This window comes from Echinops telfairi, unplaced genomic scaffold (assembly GCF_000313985.2).
Source record: "Echinops telfairi isolate 266 unplaced genomic scaffold, ASM31398v2 ScPeMD7_2010;HRSCAF=2546, whole genome shotgun sequence".
Taxonomy (NCBI): domain Eukaryota; kingdom Metazoa; phylum Chordata; class Mammalia; order Afrosoricida; family Tenrecidae; genus Echinops; species Echinops telfairi.
The window spans coordinates 21,443,091-21,454,656 of record NW_022105908.1 but is presented as its reverse complement, the minus strand read 5'-3'; the positions used below and the strand labels follow the sequence as shown (position 1 = coordinate 21,454,656).

The 11,566-nt window shown below is 50.4% G+C and overlaps 2 protein-coding genes across 2 annotated transcripts; one reads left to right on the top strand and one right to left on the bottom strand.

Moving 5' to 3' along the window:
* Window positions 1-9: 9 nt before the first annotated feature.
* On the bottom strand, window positions 10-1,308 carry GLTPD2 (glycolipid transfer protein domain containing 2). Its single transcript, XM_004716172.2, has 4 exons — window positions 1,201-1,308; window positions 1,028-1,095; window positions 636-793; window positions 10-538 (listed from the first exon to the last, which is right to left on the bottom strand). The coding sequence occupies exons 1-4, from the start codon at window positions 1,304-1,306 to the stop codon at window positions 10-12; spliced, it is 861 nt and encodes a 286-aa protein (XP_004716229.1). The 5' UTR covers window positions 1,307-1,308.
* Window positions 1,309-9,519: 8,211 nt separating this feature from the next.
* VMO1 (vitelline membrane outer layer 1 homolog) lies at window positions 9,520-10,700 on the top strand. The gene is made up of 3 exons (XM_004716125.2): window positions 9,520-9,855; window positions 9,947-10,062; window positions 10,331-10,700. The coding sequence occupies exons 1-3, from the start codon at window positions 9,661-9,663 to the stop codon at window positions 10,626-10,628; spliced, it is 609 nt and encodes a 202-aa protein (XP_004716182.1). The 5' UTR covers window positions 9,520-9,660; the 3' UTR covers window positions 10,629-10,700.
* The last annotated feature ends 866 nt before the right edge of the window (window positions 10,701-11,566 follow it).

Genomic DNA, 11,566 nt, shown 5'->3' with positions numbered 1-11,566 from the left:
GAAGCGGCTTCAACCCAGGTGCAGCAGGCCGCGCTCGGCTAGCAGGCCCTGGGTGCGGTTGTAGACGTCCTCCAGGGTGCTGGCGGCCAGGGCCAGCGCGGCTCGTGCCTGCGTTTCCCGGGCCCCGGGACACGCCACCTGGAGCAAGCGGTCACGACCCGGGAAAGCGAGGAAGGCGAGGCCGGCCGCCTGCCTGATGAGCCAGGGGAAGTGCGGGGCCAGGACGGTTCTGTAGGCGTCGCGGCACTGCGCGCCGGCCTCTGGGCCGCGGAGTGTCCCGGTGGCCACCCTGTGGAGACAGAGCTGGGACCAGCGCAGCGCGCGGTGCAGCAAGAGCGTCGTGCGTGAGCCCGAGTCCCGGGGCGCGGTCCCGGCGGCCCCCTTCAACAGTCCAGTCCTCCGCTCCCACGCCGTCATGCCGGTCAGCGACGTGTAGTGCGCGGCATTCGGGCCTCGAACCCTATTCTCCAGGGCTGTGACCTTGGTGGAGGCCTCCGTGGTGGCGAAAGCGAAGATGGAGCCGAGGGGTGTTAGGAATCTGTGTGATTGGGGTAAATGGTTTGAGGGAGGGTCTGGGAACCGAGGAAGCAGGAACTGCAGTGGACGGGAGGCAGGGGACGGGGGAAATCACTCACTTGATCAGCTCTCTCCATCCAGCCAGGTACAGAGACAGGTCCACATCCCCTTCCGGGGTTAGACTGGCCTGGAATGGCCTCATCATGCGACCTAGCATCCCATGGGGACCAAGGCACGAAGGTTCTTCCCCCTCCTGGGGTCCTGACTCTTGCTGGACCTGCGGGGGGGTGGGAGACATGAGGGGAAGGGGATGGGAGCTGAACCAAGAAGCGAAGTTGGGAGGTGAAGAAATTGTTTCTAAGGTCTAGCTGGTGTCCGTCTTCCTGTAGCCCTGGTTTCTACTGGGAGGGGGCAAATCAGGGGCAAGACCCACTCCTCACCAGACCAATGTCTCCACTTCTGATCAGAGGCTCATCTAGAGCTCCCAGCACCAGCCCTGCCCCAGGCATACCTGGAGGGGCACCGGTTCCTCCTGGCGGATGCAAGACTGCGCCCCTGATTCACAGCGAGAGAGCGTTCCTGGGGAAAGGTCAGACGCAACTGTGGGAATTGGAGTAGGGGGCTTGGATCCTGAGGGCCAGGGGAGGGTTCCTCTCTGACCCGGTGAGGAAAGGGGCCACTCACGCAGACTCCCTGTCCTGAGGTAGAGCAGCAGCAGTATGGAGAGAGCCAGAAGAATTGCCTGGTAGAGCCGCCACCGAGGGGCCCGGGGCCACAGTGTGCCCCCCATGACTGCTTCTGGAACCTCCACCCCTCACAGCCCCTCCCTGGCCAGTCCATGCCCCTCCTGGTGGGGAGAAGACCTTGGTGCTGTGAGAAGCAAAGGGTTAATCATTAACTCTGAAGGTCCCTTCACCTGTGCCCTTTGCCCCTGAGGGCTGCTATCTGTGGGTGAGGGACTGGATAAAGGGTATTTGGGGGATTGGGTGATAGTAAAGAGTCTGCATTTCTTTTACCTGGAGGACCAGCTTGTAGTAAGAGGCAGCCTGAGTATTGGGATGAAAGGCTAGCGGAGGACCCAGCGGCCTACTAGTACACGGACCTTGAATGAACTCTGGGCCCGGATGAATTCCCTCCATTGTGAATTAAGGATCTTTTTTTTTTCCAGTTGGAATCGTTTTTAATATTTAAATACAAAAAGCAATTGCTGCCATTTTTGTATACACACAATACAGGGTTATCGGCCAAAAGGCAGCGGAACCAGCTCCTCCCAACACATGGGTGCACAGTGGGGGGTTTGTGCCACTCTACTGTAATTCATTGTGCCTGTTGCACCCTGTGTGCTCCTCCCCAACCTCCACTCTGACACAGCCAAGTCACCAACGCTTGGGGACATTCCTCCCAGGGTCTCAGAAGAGCGAGAGGGTAGTCGTTCAGGACAACTTGGGAGCAATTTAGCGAGGGGTGGGGTCGCTTGTGCAGACAGAAGAGCGATCCTGATGATCCTGACGGAGTGGAGGGCACAGGTGTATCTGTAGGGCAGGGGGATTCTCCCACTGGTTCCACACAGATCAATGTGCCAAAGTTTGACCAAACAACTCCCCAAATCAGCAGTTCTAACAATTGAAATTCAAACTTCTCCCTGTAAGCTCAATACAGGTGAAGGCTCTCCATCTTCCCAGGCAGGGAAGGGAGAGGCCGTGGCAGTCCTCCGGACAGTCAGTCCTGTGTTGGGCCTTAGGAGTATCTGCCGCTGCTGTTGCTCCATTTGCAGCTTCTCCGTCTCCAAGATGGGAGAACCAGAATCATCAAGGAAGTGGTCCCGATCCATAAGGCCGCCCAGGAAAACCTGTACATTTTTTGAGCCACAAAAAAAGGAGAGGTCAAAAGTGGCTCCTGCCACGGACCGGACTCTCTCCGGGAACATCTCCGTCAGACCCCAGAGTCCCTCCGACAGGGTCTCAGCTGGCTTCTCTTCATCTTCCTCCTCCTACTCCTCCTCAGTCTTCTCCGTCCTCCTCCTCCTCCTCCTCCTCAGTCTTCTCTGTCCTCCTCCTGCTCCTCCTCAGTCTTCTCCGGTCGCCTTTAGGGAGCAACTGGTCCTGGATGCTGGCACCCCAGGGCAGTGGCATCGCCATGGCTGTAGGCTAAATAAAGGAGCTTAATTGGTCCTTTGAAGCCTCATGTGAGGATTAAATGATAATGTATGTGAAAACACTGTAAATAGAAAAGCTTAACACAATTACCCCATAAATCTTTCCTGTTAAGTTCAAGCACTGTGCACCTGAGATTCAGAAACACCCACTTGGAAATTCCCTGTCCTATTCCCGGAGGAGGAGTTTGTCTTGATCTGGGGGCAGGGCCTCTCAACTACTTACCTTAGGTTTTATTCTTTCTCATGGTGCGGTTCTTTTTCTCTCTCTTCTTTTATCTGGTAGCTCCAGGTTCGTTCATTGAGCCAACCTTCATTAACTACTTCTGCATACCAGGCTCTGTACCTCAAGAATATGAAAGGTAATTTCACCGAGCTCAAGCTCCATTGCAGGAGGATTAAAGGGAAAAAATATTGGGACATAGGTGAAGGTTTACATAGCAGGTTACTGGTTTTCTTTAACAGTTCATACACATTCAGATTCAACTCATCCCCTCAATCCCGGAGCAGTCCCCTCAGTTTATGGTGGCTCATCCCACTTCCTGTTTCCATTCTTCCTCATCTGACCTTCTGAACTTGGTCCAAATGCTCTTCTGATCTTAAATGGCTGATTATTCTAACACAGGGATGAGATCAGTTCCAAGCCTGCAGGGTGAAGAAGGGTGGAGCTCCTGCTAGATTCTATCTGACCAAAAAGCCTGGTCTCCCTTTATGATTTCTGGTTTTGTTCTACATTTTTCTCCCACTCTGACCTGGAAAGCTGGTGACGTAGTAGTGGGTTACAAATTGAGTTATTAACCACACGAGGTCAGTGGTTTAAACTCAACCAGTGGCCCAGTAGGAGAAAGATGAGGCTGTCTACGTCTGTAAAGAATTTAAATCCTCCGAAACTCAGAGGCTGTTACGTTCCATTGACTTGGTGTCAGTGAGTACGGTTTGGTCGGTTCTAACCAGAACTTTCGAATTTGTTCTTTTTCAGAGCATTTGGTGGTAGTCTGATCTTGCCATGGGCTTTTAGTCCTATGGTCTAAGTATTTCCATCTGTCTTCCAGTTTCCATCACCCCTCCCACCCCCCAAGGTCAGCAGATAGAAAACCACCAGCTGCTCCCTCTAGAGGAAGATGAGACTTTTTACTTCCTAAAGAGTTATCACCTGGGAAATCCACCGGGCCAATTCTACCCCTGTCCTGTAGGGTCATTATGAGTCAGAATTGAGCAACGAGTGGTGGTTGTTGGTTTCTTGGGGGGGTGATGGTGGTTTCTTCCTCCTTTGGATGGGAAGAAACCGATAGCTGCATCAAGCAAGCATTTAAGACCCCTGATACTACTCACCAAAGCAGGATGTAGACCACTGTCTTTATGAAGTCAGCTTCGCCAGCTGGTCTTCATGTCTGTGAGACCATGGTCCCCATCCCATTGGGGGATACTTTCAGCATGGCTCTCTCATTGGAATATGAGCCCTGTTTCTCTTGGCTCTTAGAATGTTGCCAGAGCCAAAGTAAATTATTATAAAATAAATATTTATTGAATCAATGGCTTAACCTGTATGAGGGGCAGCCAAAGAAATGACCCCCTCCCCCACCTTACATATTGAGGAGCCCTGGTGGCTGGCATAGTGCTCACATGTTGGGCTACTGTTACTGCTGGCTTTCCCTCGGCCCCAGGAACAGAGAGGCAGAGTCACCGAGGCTGCAGACAACAAAGGAGTTTATTGACTAGCTCCAGCTAGGGCCCAAGTGCTAAGGCACCAACGCAGTGGTCACCAAAGACAAGGACCCCGGCCTGGGGCACAAGCCAAGCTTTTCTACTCTTTACAGGTTACATAAACTGGGTGAAACTATTCCCCCTCACCTTCCCATAGTTCAATGACTTCATCTGGAGACAATTGGTTGTGCAGGTCTTTTTGGTTGACTGGCTCCACTCTCGGGACGTTCCAGTTGTGGTCCCTCAGAACTTTCCAGGAGCGGTCAGCGTCATTGTGATCTCTCGGACCTTTCCAGGTGTGGTCAGCATCATTTCGGGGGAGAGGGTGACTTTGTTAGAGAAACGAAACGCAAGGTTGGAAAAATGAAACAGGCCTATTTTAAGCGGCTCGGCCTGTCATGGAGTCACTGCTGCCTTACATTCCCCCCTTTTCCCTGCACCTACGAGCATTCTTGCGTGTGAATAGGCTTGTGCATTTCCCCCATTTCCAAACTGCATTCGTGGCCGAGCCCCTGATACTGCTGTCTCAGCTCCATTAGTTGTACAGTATTGACTCGTTCTTTTACAAAGGTGATTAATCTATTTAAAATGCATGGTCCGAAAGCAAGAATGAGCAGGAGCACAATTAGGGGTCCCAATAATGTGGAAAGAAAAGTAGTTAACCAAGGGGAGTTGTTAAACCAAGACTCAAACCACCCTTGTTTCTGCTCGCGTTCTTGTTTTCGCTTTGCCAGTCCCTCTCTGACTTTAGCCATGGACTTCCTAACTACTCCAGTGTGGTTGGCGTAGAAGCAGCACCGCTCTCCTAGGGCCGCACATAGCTACCCCCTGTTGGAGGAACACTAGGTCCAACTCCCTTCTGTTCTGTAGCACCACCTCAGACAAAGAGCTTGGGGACTTTTTTTAAATGGGAGATGGATTTCTTAATCCTGGCTATATCTTTATTTATAGTTGCTCTTAGGGTGTTGAATCCTCTGTGCTGTACTGCTAAGGATGAGATGCCCGTGCCCGCTCCTATTGCACTTAGACTAGAAAGGGTTGCTAACGTAATTGCTGTAAAAGGCTCTCGTTGTCCCCTGGCTAGCCTGGTACCTGCTGTGCCTTGTGTCCATGCGTCATACATTACTTTTTCTTGGTGGTAAATAACCTTTGGGAACACTAACACCATGATGCAAAACTTTACTGATTCATTAAAGACAGACAGAGTAAGACATGGAGTCAATCCGGTTTTAGAGCACACCCACCACCCATTGAGCGATGAAACTATCCGTTTTATTCCGCTACTTTGGTTTGCCTTGGGGAAAACTTCATGTTCCGCTATGCCAAGCATTCTTAAGAACAATTTACATTTTTGCTCCTGGACTTGCACACTTCCTTGTACTTGTTCTCAATGGCCTGTCCGAATGCCAAACCACAGAGGAGAACAGCACACAGGTTAGGAGAAATCTTAACCATTTCACGACTAGGGCGCAGATGACCTCCAACATTTTCCCCTTTTTCTATTTACAAAAAGCGTCCTTTTGCAAAACGTCGGCAGATGACTGTGCCTGTCTTAGGTTGTTGCGTCTCGAAATCACCCTTACCCATCATCAGCCGTAGTCTTCCAGGCGACCATGACCTGTCTTAGGTTGGGAGACTCGGGCTCGATCTTACCCGTCCCTGGCTAGCCAGCCTCTGCCTTACATCCCTGTACAGGGAGGGGGTGAAGTGTGCAGGTGCACTTCATGTGACTTAGTTTTTAAGGTCATAAATTTAAACATAACTGTGTGCAATATCACAGGGAGTAGGCGTAGGATCAATAATACACACACTCCTGCTGTGGCCGAGGACCTAAGCACTTGAGGAAGACCTCCGAAACTTCCCCACAAAGGGAAAGCATCTAGAAAATGCTGAAGCCAATTTGCTGCGGCTTTAGCGGCATCACAATCAAGGGGCTTAGCATTCTTCATGAGCTGTGTTTCCTGATGGAGTTGCAATAAATCTAAAGATTCATTAGCATTGTGCCAAATACCTAGGAGATGATTCTTCACCTTCTTTCCAACTATGTTGGCTGCTGTTGTACTGTTTATTTGTGACACAGATCCATGAATATTCAGCATGACATTCTAGCCGAGATCCAACCTTAAGCCCCTGTACCTTGTCTCCCAAGTACATAACTGTGTCCTAGAGAGCATTTACCTTTTGGTCTAGTTTCTTGTCTATATCCTCTTGAGTTCCCAGCACAGTGGTCACATTTTTAGATAATTCATTAACACGACTGGCAGTTTGTATGCCTTGTGAGAGTGCAATGGCCGCAGTAGTAACAAGCTTAACACAGCTAAGATACCTGCTGTAAGCACACCTATAACACGCTTTTGTCTAATCAAAGCATTCTCAATTTCGTTTAAGACCTGTAACCCTCTTTCTGAATACCAAGGCCCAGTGGTATTCACTGGTGACATAACAAGTGAAGGTTGATGCCAAATGGCAATAGCAGTGCCCTGAGGGGTCCAAGTAACACAATTAGTCAAATTACAATTTTTACAAGACATTTTAAACTTAAATCCATTACGATTTATAATAACATTTCTCACTAAAAGTATATAAGGTGATGGTACACAAGCAGTAACATTTCCTAGCGGTCCACGAGAAGGCTGCACGAGTTTCACGTCCCCCAAAGCAGCCCCTATTTTCCACCAGTGGGTCTTGAAAATCCCGAGTCTGACCATCAAAGTCCCACAGATCATTCCTTTTGCCACCATAATCTTCCTGAGTCCTGCTGGAGGCAGGATCTTTCTCAACCAGGCCGGGGGATCTTGGACCAGGTCCTGCCAGACTATGATGTATGGGATCTGATCCGGGTGGCCATGTGGCCCTTTATTAAAAATAATTTCTTTTACCTTATAGATGATGTTAAGGTCAAAAGTACCATCCTGGGGGCTACCCCACCCCGAAAGTCGGCCACTCGGACTCACAAAAAACCCTGAATTTTCCTTTTCTGATTTCTACTGAGAGGTTTTGTGCCTGACCTCTGACCTCCTTAAAATGGTCAAGGAAGGTGGACAGAGGCGTCGTCTGGGTCTGTAAACGTTAAAACACAAACGAAAGACAACAATGCCAGCGACAGACAAAAAGCGGGGACAGAGACACAAACAAAACGGAGACAATAACAAAACATTTAACAATTGCCTAATCCTTGGCCCTAAGGCCAGCCTGTGGTTTCCCTACCAACGGGCCCCCTAGTGGGTCTGTGCCAGAAACCTACCGAGGGAGTGAGGGACAGGGAGTGAGGGACGTCTCCCTGCGCTCCCAGCGCGTCCACCTAGGCCTTTTGCCGGTCACCTCCTAGGGCCCAAATATCTGCACCGCATGAATTTCTCAGATGTCCAACTCCTCCTCGGGTCCGGATTCTCTTCCAGGAGCCTCGGGATCCTGGACGAGCCCCCAAATGTTATTGCCGGCTTTCCCTCGGCTCCAGGAACAGAGAGGCAGAGTCACCGAGGCTGCAAACAACAAAGGAGTTTATTGACTAGCTCCAGCTAGGGCCCAAGTGCTAAGGCATCAACGCAGTGGTCACCAAAGACAAGGACCCCGGCCTGGGGCACAAGCCAAGCTTTTCTACTCTTTACAGGTTACATAAACTGGGTGAAACTATTCCCCCTCACCTTCCCATAGTTCAATGACTTCATCTGGAGACAATTGGTTGTGCAGGTCTTTTTGGTTGACTGGCTCCACTCTCGGGACGTTCCAATTGTGGTCACTCAGAACTTTCCAGGTGCGGTCAGCGTCATTGTGATCTCTCGGACCTTTCCAGGTGTGGTCAGCGTCATTTCGGGGGAGAGGGTGACTTTGTTAGAGAAACGAAACGAAACGCAAGGTTGGAAAAATGAAACTTAGGTCTATTTTAAGCGGCTCGGCCTGTCATGGAGTCACTGCTGCCTTACACTGAGATCCACAAGGTCCAGTTTGAAAGGCCTGACAGCTCGATGGGGAAAAAGACAGCTTTCTGCTCCAGTAAACAGTTACAATCTCAGAAACTCACTGAGTCAGTTCTACCCTGTCATTCACTCATTCATGTTTATCCTGTCCTATAGGGTTGCTCTGCGTCGACGGGATGACCGTGAATTTTGTTTGTTTGTTTATATATTTGAGCCATTTTTTTTTAAGGCAAAGTAAGAGTCTACCTGGTGGCCAAGGAGGGAAAGGCATTCCAGGAAGAGTTCTAGAACAAAGGCAAAACCTGTCTCATGCCCATAGAGTTTCAAAACAGGTTTATTGGCATATAATTCACATCATACAGTAGTTCAATCATATTAAAAAGAGTTGTACAATCATCACCACAATGAATTTGAGTATGTTTTCTTCTTCTTTGTACCCCTTGTTATTCTCTCCCCATTCCCCCTCACCCTCCTTTACCATAATATCACAAGAAACCCTGCATCCAGGTGTTGGCTATAGATGTGCCTATTCTGGATTCCATATACAAAACCCCAACCACAATAACAAAGTAAAACAGAGGAAGCCTCAGTTAAAAAAAAGCAGAGAATATTGAAAACTAGAACAAATTTAAAATAGGTCAAAAGGGAGATCAAAAGATGTAGTTTTTTCCCCCCATAAACTTCTTAAGATTGTTCCTTTGTGTGTATTATATATATATTATTATAATGTATTATATATATATTATTATAATGTATTATATATATATATATAATTTTGTCAGGAGGAGGGGCTCATTCTAAGGAAGCCAGGATTCTAGTACATTTGAATATCTAAGAAGACGCTCACAGCTGGGCACTTGGTGGCTTCTTGCCCTATCTTTCACTGATGCACCCTACACCCTGGAGGTGCCCGGCTTGCCCCTTACCCATTTTGTCTGGGGCCAGATTGTTTGCACCATGAATAACTGCCATCCATCCCTAGCCTTGGTCTCCACAGTCCCTAGGGCTGGAATGTTGCCCAGCTTGCTATTTCTGGGCCCTGGTTATCTCATCTGCAAAATAAGAAGGTTAATTCCTACTTCCACAAACTGTGGTGAGGATTACATAAAGTAAACCTGCAACGTGCTGAACACAATGTGTGGCCACAGTCAATGTTTAGTAGGTGGCTGTCCTTCAACCCTCCTCCTTTTGCCCTGGGCGCCCCATATCTCCGACCACAGAACCAAGTTTGCAAGGCCCTGGGAGTGGGGCGGATTAGTTTTGGATGTCACTTAATCTGTGGCCTTTCCGAAATCGAAATCAGAGCCCTTGTGGGGGCGGGGGTGGTATAAACGCGAGTGACGGGGCTGGCCTCCGGTTCAAGGTGGCGGGATGGGGAGCGGAGCCCAGACTAAGCGGCTGCTGCTGCTGCTGTTGCTGCGGGCGACTCGCTGCGGACTGGCCGGAGGGGACCAGAGGAGTAGCGTCACGAATGTCATTGAGGTGACCAACGGAGGCCCCTGGGGCGACTGGGCCTGGCCCGATATGTGTCCCGACGGATTCTTCGCCTGCGGATTCTCGCTCAAGGTGAGGGGGCTCGGGCCTGGAGAAGTGGAGGCGCGAGGGATCCCAGACCCTCTGAAAGCAGCCCTCGGACCCCTCCTTGCCTCTCTCCCAGGTGGAACCACCCCAAGGCATTCCTGGCGACGACACAGCTGTGAACGGGATCCGCCTGCACTGTGCGCGGGGGAACGCAGAGCGCAACAAGCACGTGGTGGAGTCCCGGTCCGGCAGGTGTGTGTGTGCGCGGGTGGGTGGAGGGAGGTGGTAGGCTGGAGCTAAATATCCCCTAGGGTAGGGTACCCCCTTGCCCTCCATTACACCACCTCCCCTGGTGGGGTGGCGGGTGCCTCCAAGCCCTTTAAGTCTAGAGGAAGGAACAGAATGGAAGACCTCCCTCTGCACTTCCTGGCTGGGGAGTCCCGGGGGCTGGGGGAGCAGTCTAGAAGCTGGGTGGAGGGGGGGGCTTCCGTAGAACCAGGGGACACCGCTTCTCTCCCAGGTGGGGCGCGTGGAGTGAGCCGCAGTGGTGCCCGAGTGGCGGCTACCTGGTGGCCTTCTCACTTCGCGTGGAGGCACCCACGCCCCCGGGGGACAACACCGCGGTGAACAACGTGCGCTTCCGCTGCTCAGACGGCGCAGAGTTGGAGGGGCCTGGCCTGACCTGGGGAGAGTTTGGAGACTGGAGCGACCCCTGCGCCAAAGGCGTGTGCGGCTTGCAGAGCAAGGTCGAAAGGCCTAGAGGCCTCCTGGACGACACCTCACTGAACGACGTGCGCTTTTTCTGCTGCCGCAGCTGACCCTGCTGCCTCCCCAGGCCCGGGCCCGCTGGCTTGTCCCAACCGCGGGTTATTAAAGCTTCTTAGTCTTGCCTTTGGTCTCGCTTGCTTTCGGGCTGGGAAACCCCGGCGTCTTATTGCCTCCCTCTGGACCTAGCATGGGGCTTGGCCCACTTTCAGACGTGGCAAGTTGCTGAAAGTTTATGGACCCGGATAAAGTACTTAAGCACATGATTTTTCATACAAGTCAGGCGAGTCCCTGAGTTTCTGAGGGCCTCTGCAGACACCTTTGCCTGCTTCCAGTGCAGCAGGCTAAGAGACTTCGACCAAATTAGACGATAAAACTATAAAGGCCTTAAACCTTTATTTCCTAGAGTTAAAGAAATTAAAGTGTGCCTGGGATCTCCAGGTACTCAGATTTTAAACATAAATTTCACTTTTTCAGCGAGATTCATCTTATAAAACACAGCCCCTCCATCAATCAGTATCTCTTTTATTACGAATGCATTAAAAAAAAAAAAAAGCTTATCGCTAACCCTTGAGACTATTGCTCTTAAATCACTCTTCAGGTATGAAAGTGAACCAGTCACCGCTAAGGTTCAACTTTCAGCCAAACAATAGAACCCCCTGGGAGGGGAACAATTACACTAGTGTGGTCCTAGCACCCTAGAGTAATCAGCACTTAAGATCACAATGGCAGCATTTACACAAGGACTGAGCTGAGGGTTAGGAAAGAAAAGATGGAAAGACAACCCAGGGAGGAAGTGGTGGCACTTTGTGGGGATTACAGTAGAATAGATGGAGGACAACGTGTCTAATTGCTGAATGTAAAACGGATGGTCTGCTCTGTAAACCTTCATCCAGTCCTTGAACCAGCTACAAGCTTTTCTTTCTTGTTGTTGGTGGGTTTGTTTTTTTTTTTGTCATTGGCTTGTTGGTATTATTGTTGTTTTATTTTG

Coding starts and splice junctions, on each gene's coding strand:
- VMO1 (XM_004716125.2), top strand. CDS start 9,661: ATGGGGAGCGGAGCCCAGACTAAGCGGCTGCTGCTGCTGCTGTTGCTG. Junction 9,856..9,946: donor CCTGCGGATTCTCGCTCAAG/GTGAGGGGGCTC, acceptor CCTCTCTCCCAG/GTGGAACCACCCCAAGGCAT. Junction 10,063..10,330: donor GTGGAGTCCCGGTCCGGCAG/GTGTGTGTGTGC, acceptor CTTCTCTCCCAG/GTGGGGCGCGTGGAGTGAGC.
- GLTPD2 (XM_004716172.2), bottom strand. CDS start 1,306: ATGGGGGGCACACTGTGGCCCCGGGCCCCTCGGTGGCGGCTCTACCAG. Junction 1,096..1,200: donor CCTCAGGACAGGGAGTCTGC/GTGAGTGGCCCC, acceptor ACCTTTCCCCAG/GAACGCTCTCTCGCTGTGAA. Junction 539..635: donor GGATGGAGAGAGCTGATCAA/GTGAGTGATTTC, acceptor CCAATCACACAG/ATTCCTAACACCCCTCGGCT.